General features: G+C 40.3%; 1 protein-coding gene across 1 annotated transcript in view; it reads right to left on the bottom strand.

Moving 5' to 3' along the window:
- Nucleotides 1–4,547, bottom strand: part of adss1 (adenylosuccinate synthase 1) — a 33,431-nt gene extending 28,884 nt beyond the window's left edge. The window contains exon 1 of the mRNA XM_003214292.3: nt 4,283–4,547. Coding sequence (XP_003214340.2) covers nt 4,283–4,459 — 177 coding nt within the window. The 5' untranslated portion in view covers nt 4,460–4,547. The remainder of the gene's footprint in view (nt 1–4,282) is intronic.
- Between the last annotated feature and the right edge of the window lie 8,482 nt (nt 4,548–13,029).

Raw genomic sequence — 13,029 nt, forward strand, 5'->3', positions numbered from 1 at the left:
AGTTTTGTTATTTTTCTTTTGTTCGATTAAATATATATTATTACAATTTTGGATTGTGTGGTTTTAATAATTGTCTTAATGTTATATGTTTTAATTTTATGGCTTTTAATGTATATGCTTATTTTATTTGTATGTCTGTTTACATGGCATTGAATTGTTGCCTACTTGTAAGTAGCGCTGAATCCCCTGTGGGGTGAGAAGGGCGAGTATAAATACTATAAATAAATAAAATATAAAAATATTTTAAAAGCATTACATGAGTTAATTGGCAAGCTTCGCCATCAGGAAAAAACCCGGGCAAATAAATTCATCTTCTATTAGCATCGGAAACACCCCAAATTGGGAGCCCCATCCAACCTCCCAGGGCTACTGGGCACAGCAATGCTACTAATAATCCTCCTGTGGTTTTCTTGTCACCTTCAGCAACCTTCTCTTTGCAGAAGGCCATCAACCAACACCTGCTACAAGTGTCCATTCCCAGTAGCCCTGCTGCACCGGATTCAGAGTGAGCCACACACATTGGGACCTCGGGATCTTGTGTCATTTATCACCAAGGCTCAGCTGTTTCTATCTATAGCCAGGGAGCTGTTTTTTTCCTCTCTCCCCAAGTGGCATTCAGTCTGCGGCTGAGATCTGAGAGCTCCTTTCTATTAGAGACTGCACAGAAAGAAGGCGGGGGAGGAGGAAACCAAAAGGAAAAATACCAGTTGAGTAGCCCTTTTCTGAATTACCAAAGATAACAAGTACTTGTGTATTTCAGATTCAGAAAAACTTAAATAGACGTAGTGAAAAGGGACTCACATCTAAGCATTTAATTCATCTCTGTTTTAAAAAATACCTTATATTAGTGGTTCCCACCTACCATGCCCCTCCTAAGCATCTTGAAAATCCTCATGACCCAGACGCACACGTGACATATAAATCTTAATATTCAAAAAGTGAACTCCTATTCACAGGAATAGAAAATGTGAGATTTCTATGCTCAAACCTGATAAGTACTGGCTTTTATTAATGAAAACACTTCACGCTTCATAAAGTAAGGTAATGCAATAGAACACCTATCACGTGGGCAGTAATAATATTCAAGGCACAATTGATTTGAGTAATCTGCATTGAATTCAGGGTAATTTAAGTATCCAACTTCATTGTGTGTATTTAGTGAGAATATGCGAGAATATCCTGTCACCTGACGTTAATTTTGTGATAATCTGCTAGATTGTGCTTTCAACATGCATTTTTCCATCACCTCTTTTCTGCAATCCCTTCCTCAGAAGGTTTGAAAGAATACTTTTGAACTTAACATCACTTCTTCATTTCATCATCACAAATGTCTATTTCATTGTCAAAATGTGTACCAACAAGTTTATCGTGCACATGTTCCACCATACTCCCCCACCTCTGAATTTGTTGTAGAACTTCACTTTTCTCCTTAAGAAAATAAATGTATGAAAATCTGGTTAACCTTTCCACCAGCACCAAACTAGACCCACCTTCACTTTTACTATAAGGTCCAGCCAGTTGAACATGTACCATCTCAAACATTTCATACACTTTGATCTTAGATTTCTTTGAAATCTGAATTGGTTTAACTTTTACCTCTTTACAAATTGCACAATCTAGCAGATTATCACATTTTTCACATTCAAAAATTTTCTTGCGACTGTTCATCTTTTAATTTCCAAACAAAAATATTGACTTATTTATGAAAGTAATAATTGTGCTTTGGATTTTTTCACAAACTTCTTGCTACATTCATATGCAGAACAAAAAGATATGTTGATATATTTTGTATAGCTTATAATGTTAAAAGAACACTGAGAGGACTGGGGTGTTTGGAATGAAAGTGGCCTCTCTTTTCTGTGTTCATGCACTCTCTAATTCACTCTACACTCTCACCAGTTTTCTCTATGTGTACTTTCCCCCACTCCACTTTCATCAGCTGGCCGCCTGTACATTCTGATTTTTATTTATAAAATGTGCATGTTTAAATATATTTTAGATAGTGTATATGAGGCTCCTAGAACCATAAGAAATGCAAAAAAAACCCTCATTCTCGAATTACCCCCCTGAAAAATCAAATTGCCCCCCTATGAGGCACATGATGCATGTTGGGAACCAGGGCTTTACACACTCAGCCTGAAGGCCATGTTATATAAGTAAAAGGTAAAGGTCTAGTCGTGTCCGACTCTGGGGGTTGGTGCTCATCTCAATTTCTAAGACAAAGAGCCGCCGTTGTCCGTAGACGCCTCCAAGGTCATGTGGCCGGCATGACTACATGGAGTGCCGTTACCTTCCCACTGGAGCGGTACCTGTCAATCTACTCACATTTGCATGTTTTCGAACTGCTAAGTTGGCAGACGCTGGGGCTAATAGCAGGATTCCCTGGATTTGAACCTGGCAACCTTTTGGTCGGCAAGTTCAGCAGTTTAACCCGCTGTGCCACCAGGTGCTCTTATATACAATATTTTAATAATGTTGTGCATAAAACAATGTTTGTGTACACTGAATCACCAGAAAGCAAAAATATTACTATCTCAGTTACTCCAGTGGAAAATTTTGGGTTAGAAATTACTGTATGTAATAAGTGGGAGGGAGAAATGGAAAATATGGCAGGTAAGAAAGAAAGTAGCCTCAGTTCAAATCTCTGCAGAGGTTATTATTATTGAGTTTATTTATATCCCGCTTTTTCTCTCCAGGTTTAATTCTGCAGAGGTTAAACCATAAAGGTCATCAAATTATCCTTAAAAACATTGACAAGCTCTAAGACTCTACTACCTTGCAGGGCAGCAGGGTGGATGAATACAGGAAAGGAAACCAACATGATCCTATCTATTCCCATGTAGCCCTGAGAAGCAGGTGAAGCTTGTGGGTCCTTGATTGGAAGAAGGGCACAGCAGGAGCTCAACTGAACATAGACAGGAAGAGGAAAAACACGAGGCTATAACAAAACAACACTCAAATAACGGCACAAAAGAGACAGAAAGAGAACAAGACAGAAGGGAAAGCGAGACCAAGGACTGATAACAATTTGGCACAAAGTTTTAAAAGTGAAAGAGTACATTTTTCAGTTATAGGAAATACTATGTATAAGGAAAAAACATAGAATCGTGGAGTTGAAAAAGAACACAAGGGGAGACCAATCCAAGCTCATTGTGTCAAACACACAACCCAAGCACTCCCAGCAGATAGCCACCCAGCCTGTGTTTTAAAACCTCCAAAGGAGACTCCAGCACACTCCAAGGCAGAGATCAGATGTGGTGCCAGTGATAAAACATGACTCTGCTCCTTTCACACGCCATGTTAGAAGGGGAAGGACAAAATGTGCTGCTAGCTTTTAAACACATTGCTACTTCTCTGCCTTAATATACTGAAAGTTAAAGAGAACCAGATGGGATGCCAACTTTTGAATAAAATCCTGCTCCTCCACAAGTTAAAAGGAGAGAAGACCAGTTGTGATGCCAACTTTTACACTCATCGCAGCTCCTTTGCCTTGACATAAGTCAGAAAGGATGCCAACTTTTAAACTAAGTCCCACTCTTCTGCCTTGACACAAGTTGGAAAGGAGAAGGCTCGAATAGGATGCCAACTTATATACATATATACAATATAATTTACAATAATATATAGTATTATATTGTATATGCATATATTGATATTGTTTTGTAATACAATATAATACTATTAATACAATGTAATAATATTAATTATATATTATATATTACATGTAACATTACTAATATTACAATATATAGATATAGTACAATATAGTAATTTATTGCCAGTATTGTGCTGTGCTAATAATATAATATTGTAAGTAAATTTAATTTGTAAGCCGCTCTGAGTCCCCTTCGGGGTGAGAAGGGCGGGATATAAATGTATTAAATAAATAAACAAACTTTCACACTAAGCCTTACTCCTCTGCCTTAATACAAGAGCAGTTGGGATGCCAACTTTTGCACTTATCGCTGCTCCTGTGCCTTGACACAAGTCAGAAAGAGGAAGGATCAAACAGGATGCCAACTTTTAAGCTAAGTTCTACTCCTCTGCCTTAATACAAGAGCAATTGGGATGCCAACTTTTAAATACACCACTGCTCCTGTGCCTTGACACAAGTCAGAAAGGGGAGGGCTCAAATAGGATGCCAACTTTTACACTAAGTCCTACTCCTGTCTTAATGGTCCACAGCCACCAGGAAGCAAGCAACCTTCCTTCCTTCTTTCTATGGGGCAAGCTGCTACTCCCCTGCCCGCTGCGAGAGGGCGCCGTCGCGGAGGCCACGCACCTGGCACCTGCAGACGATGTCGGCCTCTGTGGCGAGGAGATCCACCACTTTGCCCTTGCCCTCGTCCCCCCATTGCGAGCCCAGCACCACCGTCACCCGGTTGCCGCCCGGCTCGCTCCGCATCCGCTTCAGGCCGACGCCTCCAGCGTTGGACGCCGCTCGGGTGCCCGACATCATGGGCGCCACAACCGACCCTGAAGAAAGACAAACTGCGATCGACTTCCGACACGAAGCGGCTCCAACGGCCGAGTCCGCCCTCACGCGCGCGCCCTCAACTATTTATAACAACCCGCTGGCCAATCAGCGAGGCCGAGAGCTGTGACGTAAAGCGGAGGAAAGGGAGGGGGAGGAGGGGAGGCGGTGAAGGGAATCGCCTCATATTTACCTCACTCTGAGGGAAAGGAAAATGGGTGTCTCTCTAACTGGAGAATTGATGCGATTTGACACCACTTTACCCTGCCTCAAGGCTATGGAGTCCTGTATTCTGCTTTGGTTAGACCTCACCTGGAATACTGTGTCCAATTCTATTCAAAAGAGATATTGACAACCTGGAAGGCGTCCAGAGGAAGGCCACTAAAACGATCAAGGGCCTGGAAAACAAGTCCTATGAGGAACGGCATAAAGAACTGGGTCTGCTTAGTCTAAGGAAGAGAAGGTTGAGAGGGCACATGATAGCCATGTATAAATGGTCCGATTGAAGGCTGAAGCATGAGGTTTTTAGACAAATTGATCTAATTTACATATGTTTTAATTGTTATAATGTATTTTAATGATGTATTTTTATAGTTTTAATAATAATAATAATAATAATAATAATAATATTAGTGTTAATTGATGATATGTACTGTTTTTGTTTTATTATTATGTTCTTGGCATTAAATGTTGCCAACTGTTGTAAGCTGCCCTGAGTCCCCCCGGGTGAGAAGTGCGGGGTATAAATGCTGGAAATAAATAAATAATAAATAAATATGTAAAAGGGTGTCATAAGGAAGAGGAGGCAGGCTTGTTTTCTGATGCCCTGGAAATTAGGCCTGACCTCCCCTGCAGATACCAGGACTTGCCTATTCACTGGGTTTCCCCCGGCATTCACGAATCTATTGTGTATGTTTTCCCCTTCCCCGTGGATATCAGTCTAAACTACCAATTCGTTGAGTTCCCTCCATATCCACAGGCCCTTTTGTGTGTGTGTGTGCATTTACTTATTATATTTTATGTCTTAATATAAAACTTTGGTAAAGCATGCCAGTAACCAAGTCTCTGGGATGACTTTTTGTCCTCGTTTCCAGACCTGGGAAGTTCATCCAGCATCCAGCTATCTTCCTGGGCTTCATCTACATATGAAGGACTCGAATCACCCATCACCTTCAGGCCGGTCCATCTCTACTGGTCCTATGGACTCTCTACCGGGCAAAGGATGACAGGATCTATTTCCTGGGCCACCCATCCTTTGTCTCAGCCGCCTTGAAATTACCTTTATTCATCATAAGGCATGACCATCCAGTACTCCAGGGGGTCATGCTCCATATCCAACAATGACATTTCCCCTTTTCCAGGAACTGACCATTAATCCTATCAGCATGGACAAAATTTCTGCTTTTGGACTCGCTGGACAGCAGCTCCAGAGGCACTGGACCCATTCACTTGGGACTCACATCACTATTATCTTGACAATAAAACCCATGGGACCTAATGGCCACCTTTGTTTGTCCCTCGGCTGGGACCTGATAATCCACTCAAGACCTTCCTTTGTCTCCCAGACTCTCCTGCCCCTTGTCCACCATTGAAGAACAGGAATCTGCATCAAGAGCAGGGAATGTTCCCCAATGCCTCTGACATAAACAGAGCTCAGCCGGGGCAGGAGTGGGAATTTCAAAGAATTTTACTGTATAAAAATGTCTGGTTTTCACTGTTATGGCATCTCATCTTACTTTGGCAGATTACCGCAGGCTGGCATCACTTTCAGCCGATTGAATAAAATACCACACTGGCTTCTTCTTCAACTTGGTGAGATTTATTCAGGAATATTAGGCTTCTTCGTCTCACACAGACCTACAGGGCAGTCTGTTGCCAGGACCAGTAACCGTGTATCAGAATTCGGTATCCTCACTTCAAGTTTTGCTATCCGTGGCTCGGATCTCACTATTTGCGGCCATTTTAAATTGCTCTATTTCAAGAGAAGAAAGGAAAAGGAGGGAAGAAGAAAAGGTATGAGTAGAGAGAAAGAAAGAGAAGGAAGGAAGTTATAAAGGAAAGACAGAAAAAGAAGTGAAGAGGAAGGAAGAGAAAAAGAAAGAAAGAAAGAAAGAAAGAAAGAAAGAAAGAAAAAAGAAAGAAGTGTAATGGAAAGCAAGAGAGAGAAAAAGAAAGAAGAGAGAAGGAAACAGAGGAAGGAAAGAAAGAGCCACAAAGAGAACCTGCCCACCATTGCCATGAAGATACTGTGAGGTAGCCTTCTCAGGATGGATCTACACTGCCATATAATCCAATTTAAAGTGGATAATCTAGATGCAGAAACTGCATTATATGACAGTGTAAATGGGGCTGCAAAGAAAGGAAAAAATAAGCAGGCAGTGATTCCAATGACACTGGGACAACAACGAAGATATATATATGTGTGTGTGTGTGTGTGTGTGTGTTAATAACAACAACAAGAACAATATATTTCTTTGATTCTAAGACTCACTAAGAAACATTAACAACCTCAGATGTGCAGTTGATACCACTTTGATGGCTGAAAGCAAGGAGGAGCTGAGGAGCCTTATATCCAAGGTGAAAGAAGAAAGTGCAAAAGCTGGGTTGCAGATAAACAGAAAAAAACCCCAAGAATATAGGCTGATTGATAACTGGCAAATAGAGGGAGAAAACGTGGAAGCAGTGGCAGACTTTGTATTTCTAGGCATGAAGATGACTGTAGACGCAGACTGCAGCCAGAAAATCAGAAGACATTTATTTCTTGGGAGGAGAGCAATGACCAATCTCAATAAAATAGTGAAAAACAGAGACATCGCACTGGCAACGAAGGTCTGCATAGTTAAAACAATGGTATTCCCAGTAGTAACCTATGGATGCAAGAGCTGGACCATAAGTGAAGGAAGATAGACGCTTTTGAACTGTGATGTTGGAGGAAAATTCTGAGTGCCTTGGACCACGAGAAGATCCAACAAGTCCATACTCCAGGAAAGAAAGCCCGGCTGCTTACTGGAGGGAAGGATATTAGAGGCAAAGATGAAGTACTTTGGCCACATAATAAGAAGACAGGAAAGCTTAGAGAAGATAATGATGCCGGGGAAAATGAAAAAGGAAGAGGGGCCAACCAAGGGCAAGATGGGTGGATGATATCCTTGAAGTGACTGGCTTGACCTTGAAGGAACTGAGGGTGGTGATGGCCGACAGGGAGCTCTGGCATGGGTAGGTCCATGAGGTCACAAAGAGTCAGAAGTGACTGAACGAATAAATAACAAAAGACTCATTTAGATTAACATCTCTAAAAACAGGGTGCGCCTTAAATTGCAGGTGTATCTTCCGTATTTTTGTTGTTGTTGGTGTAATGAAATTAGGATGCGTCTTATGATCGATAGCGTCTTACAATTGAAGAAATACGGTAATAATTTGTTACTCCCCTCTCCTCACAGCCAGAGGCAGGATACAACACAGTCAAAGCACAGTTAACACACAATACCTTTACAATCATATATTGTAATATACAGGACACAGCATAAAACATTGACACCAACAAAATGCTTGGTTAAAATTAATTGTTTAAAATTGACTGGGTAGATTTGTCGAAAGTCTTTAACCATGCCATAAATTTTGATATAATGCTGCTATTATCAAACCATTGCCAAAACAGTGTATTTCTTGTCTTCTATAATGCATTTTTTGCATTATAGTTAGATCAATTTTTGCTGCTAAGAAAAAAACCCACGGATAGAGAGACAGACTATATATGAATATTTTAATGACACTCAGCTTTTAAGATTTCTCTATGTGGGTGAAGTGTGAGTGAAAGCATATTGAAAATGTTGCTCAACCATGTTCATACTGTCACCAACTTTTATTTTGATCTCACTTGCAAGGAAGCAATAATGTTAATATTTTTATGATTTAAGAACACAAGGTTGAAATTCTTATTTGATATTTGTCTGAATTGAAATACAAGAATGAATTTTTCTGATATAGAACATAAGCTTGAACATTAATGTAGGACTAGTAATCTTATTGCAAATAAAAAGTCATAATGCAGAGAAGCATTAGAGACAAAAAGTTTGAAATCCATCTGTTACATTCAATAATACTGGCCAACACACATTTTGGTGTCTCAAATGTTAGACCTGTTACTGGGTATATTTAACCTGCTGATTCCAAAAATGGCACCAGTTTTCCCCTATCAGCTATAGTTTTTGAGATACAGAACATATCCCATATACCAGTCTTCATCTGCTGACCCATAAGAAATCATAACCATATCTAAGAAATGAGAGCTGATGTAATTTTTTGAATCAGTATGTGAAATAACCCCTGGAACAGACTTACAACCAATACACCAAGAAAAATAGGAGACTGCACTGTGAATCAATTTGCTTTTGCTTTTTAATAATAGGAACTATGCCAAAAAGTAGGAAGCTATATTTTGACACTAACATGTTTCTGTTTAGGCTAAGATTAATAACTGGGGCGGCATACAGGGAGCGTACCACCCCCCTGCTAAGCCAGCTCCACTGGCTGCCAGTATGCCACTGAGCCCAATTCAAAGTGCTGGTTTTGACCTATAAAGCCCTAAACGGTTCTGGCCAAATTTACTTGTCCGAACGTATCTCCTCTTATGAGCCATCTAGAACTCGAAGATCATCCAGAGAGGCCCTGCTCTTGGTCCCACCTGCCTTGCAAGCATGGCTGGTGGGAACGAGGGACAGGGCCTTCTCGGTGGTTGCTCCCCGGCTGTGGAACACCCTCCCTAGCAACATCCAATAAGCCCTGACTCTTCTGGGCTTAAGAAAAGCTTTAAAGACATGGCTGTGTGCCCAAGCATTTAATGAATAAACATTTGAGTCAACAAGGTTTACGCATGAGGTTCTGGATGAATTGATTCAATTACATAGATGTTTTTAAATTTTATAATGTGTTTTAATAGTGTTATGAACTGATCTGTATGTATTGTTTTGATTTTAATGATTGTGTTTTGGGCATTAAATTTTTGCCGACCTTTGTAAGCCGCCTTGAGTCCCCTCGGGTGAGAAAGGTGAGGTAAAAATGCTGCAAATAAATAAATAAAATCAAGGAAAACATTCATAAGTCAAAGGCTGTGTCCCATTCGCTTGTCAACATTTCCATTCAAGTGGTTGCAAAGATATTTGCCTTTTTAAAAAACACATCGACATTCCTATTTTCTATATATAATTCCAAAGGTTAAATGCAAACCTACTAAAATCTTACCAAAGAAACAAATAGTAGTTCATCATAAAAATCTATATATAAAAGTCAAAGTATGTAGGTAATTATGTTTGTGCCTTTGTTTGTTTGATGCTCAAACGCTCCACATGGCTTGATGGATATGGACCTAATTTGGCACAAATATCCTTCATTATTCAGGAATAACTGCTGGGACTTGCAATACAGCCAGATCTGCTGGGTTTCATGATCCGTAACCGTGTCCGGAAATTATATAGCAGCTGCAGCTATCAATCGCTAAGTACTTAGTAATTAATGGTTAACTTTATGAGCTTGGAGCAGGCAGGACTTTGGATGAAGACCGTTGGATGTGGGTCCAGGATATAGAAGGAGGGATGGTATTTCCTTGTGTAATTCCTATCTAAAATACTGAATTTATTGCGACACAGTGTGAAATTACAATGATATTTCCTAGCCCAAGTTACTAAATGCTTCCAGATATTGTGTATCACCTTATTTATCTGCTACAAAGGTAGTTAATTACATAAATAATTTCTAAGGATCATAGATCTGCTTTATGTCTAGCGACTTATGACAACCTCATAATTTCCCAGGGATTTCTTTTGCAAGGAATACTCAGAAGTGATTTGCCATTGCCTTTCTCTGAAATATAGCCCACAAGTACCTGGTATTTCCTTGCAGTTTCCGATCCAAGTACTAATCAGGCTGCTTAGCGTCCAAGATCCAAGTACTAGACAAGATCTAGTACTCTTAGGACATTTAGACATGCTTCAGTTTCATTATTGCCTTATATTTGTATTGTGTTCGTTGTATTGTGGATCTTTAATGGCCATCATCAGTGCCATTAAAAGATCAAATATAATTTAGCTCTGTATTTTAAAAGAGAGAGATGTTTATAATTTTATATTGTCTTGAAATCTCACAACATAACCTTTTGAAAATGATGCAAAATTGAAAAAAGGGTTGAGCATCCATTGTCAAAAAAATCTTGGGCCCATAAGTTTTTAGGTTTTCTTATTTGTTTTTCAAAATTTGGAATACCTGGATTTGCACATGTGTACATACAAAGTATCTTGGAAATGGGGCCCAAGTTTAAACATGAATGTAAACTACCATGTGTTTCATAAACACTTTATGCACATAGCTTGAAAATAATTTTATGCACAATATTTTTAAAAATGTGTATGAAACAAAGTTTGTATACATTGAATAATTAGGAAGCAAAGGCATCACAGTCTCAGCCACTCCATGTGGACAAGCTTGAGATTTTGAATGTTTTGGATTTTGAGATTCTAGATAAGGAAGTCTCAATCCGTTATAATCAAACAAACAAACAAACGAATGTAATGTGTTGTCGAAGGCTTTCATGGTCAGAATCACTGGGTTGCTGTGAGTTTTTCGGGCTATATGGCCATGTTCCAGTAGCATTCTCTCCCGATGTTTCACGTGCATATATGGCAGGCATCCTCAGAGGTTTGTTCAGAGGTCTGTTGGAAATGAGGCAAGAGGAGTGTATATATCTGTGGAATGTCCAGGGTGGGAGAAAGAACTTGTTTGTTTGGGGCAAGTGTAAATGTTACAGTTAACCAGCTTGATTAGCAATTGAATAGCCTTGGAGCTGCAAAGTCAAGCAGTGAGGGTATTTGCATTGAGGTAGCTTGGCTGCTGTGCCTGGAGGCATCCTTTATTTGAGAGGTTTTAACTGGCACTTGGTTGTTTGCTATCTGGTATTCCCCTACTGTCTTGATTCTGGTGTTTTTTAATACTGGTAGCCAGAATTTGTTCATTTTCATGGTTTCCTCCTTTCTGTTGAAATTGTACACATGCTTGTGAATTTCAATGGCTTCTCTGTGTAGCCTGACATGGTGGTTCTCAGAATGGTCCAGCATTTCTGTGTTCTCAAATAATATTCCGTGTCCAGGTTGGTTGATTGAGTGCTCTGCAATAGCTAGCTGACTTCTCTGGCTGAATTAGTCTGCAATGCCTTTTGTGTTCTTTGATTCATGTCTGTGCATTGCTGTGTTTGGTGGTCCCTATGTAGACTTGTCCACAGCTGTATGGCCTATGGTAAACTCCCTCTTATCCTTTGCTGAACAAAGCATTTGTTGGATTTTCTTGGCAGACCTGTATATTGTTGTTAGGTTGTGTTTCTTCATCAGCTTCCCTTTGCGGTCAGTTGTTCCCTTGATTTATGGTAAGAACACTTTACCTCTGGGTGGATCTTTGTCTTTACTCTTGTGGCTTGTTCCTGGTCTTGCAGCTCTTCTGCAAATAAACAAATATAAGTGTATTAAGACTCAGAAAACAACAAGTTAACCCCTTAGCATTCCATGTGTTCATAGCTCCTCTGGTAACCCTCAATTCTCAAGGTGCATCAATGCTGTAGATCAGGTTTGGGCAAACTTCAGCCCTCCAGGTGTTTTGGACTTCAACTCCCACAATTGGTAGGCTGTTAGGAGTTGTGGGAGTTCAAAACACCTGGAGGGCCCAAGTTTGCCCAAGCCTGAAAGCTTATTGCTTTAGCAACAGATTGTAAATCAGAGTAGCTTTCATACAAAGATGTAACAATTTCTGACAGCCACACGATGGTGCACTTCCTTTAGATTTTCCTCATCTATACCTCATCCATACCTCACAACCTCTGAGGATGCCTGCCATAGATGTGGGCGAAACGTCAGGAGAGAATGCTTCTGGAACATGGCCACACAGCCCGAAAGACATACAACAACCCTGTTTCCTCATCTTGTTGGCCACTTATTTTTCCCATTGCATTCACAATTCTTGCCTGGGCTCCTAACCTAGGAAAATCAGAAACCTGTAAGGGCAATAATGTAGGTATGAAAATGGGAGCGAGAACTCTATCTTGGGTTAAATACAGCTTTCAATTTGCCTAAATAACTGTAGCAACAGAGAGTAAGAATACTACTGCACAGTTCCAGGCCAGTGAATGGCAAAACATCTACACCTCCCAACAAAGGATTCCTCCAGGCAGGAATCAGCCTGGCTTGGAAGCTGCAAGGCTTTTCAATGCCAATCAAGTAGATTAATTGCAGCATTCACACTTGTCTCAAGCAAACAAGAGTTCTTTCTCCCTCTCTGATCATTCCACAGATATATAAACCCCACTTGCAGACCTCACAACCTCTGAGGATGCTTGCCATAGATGTGGGCAAAATGTCAGGAGAGAATGCTTCTGGAACATGTTTCATACAGTCCGGAAAACTCACAGCAACCCAAAATATCTATAATTTTGGACCTGATCCTGGAGAAGCAAGCCAACTTGGCAGTACAGTAGAGTCTCACTAATCCAACATCCGCTTATCCAACGTTCTGGATTA

Source organism: Anolis carolinensis, chromosome 1, assembly GCF_035594765.1.
Source record: "Anolis carolinensis isolate JA03-04 chromosome 1, rAnoCar3.1.pri, whole genome shotgun sequence".
NCBI lineage: Eukaryota > Metazoa > Chordata > Lepidosauria > Squamata > Dactyloidae > Anolis > Anolis carolinensis.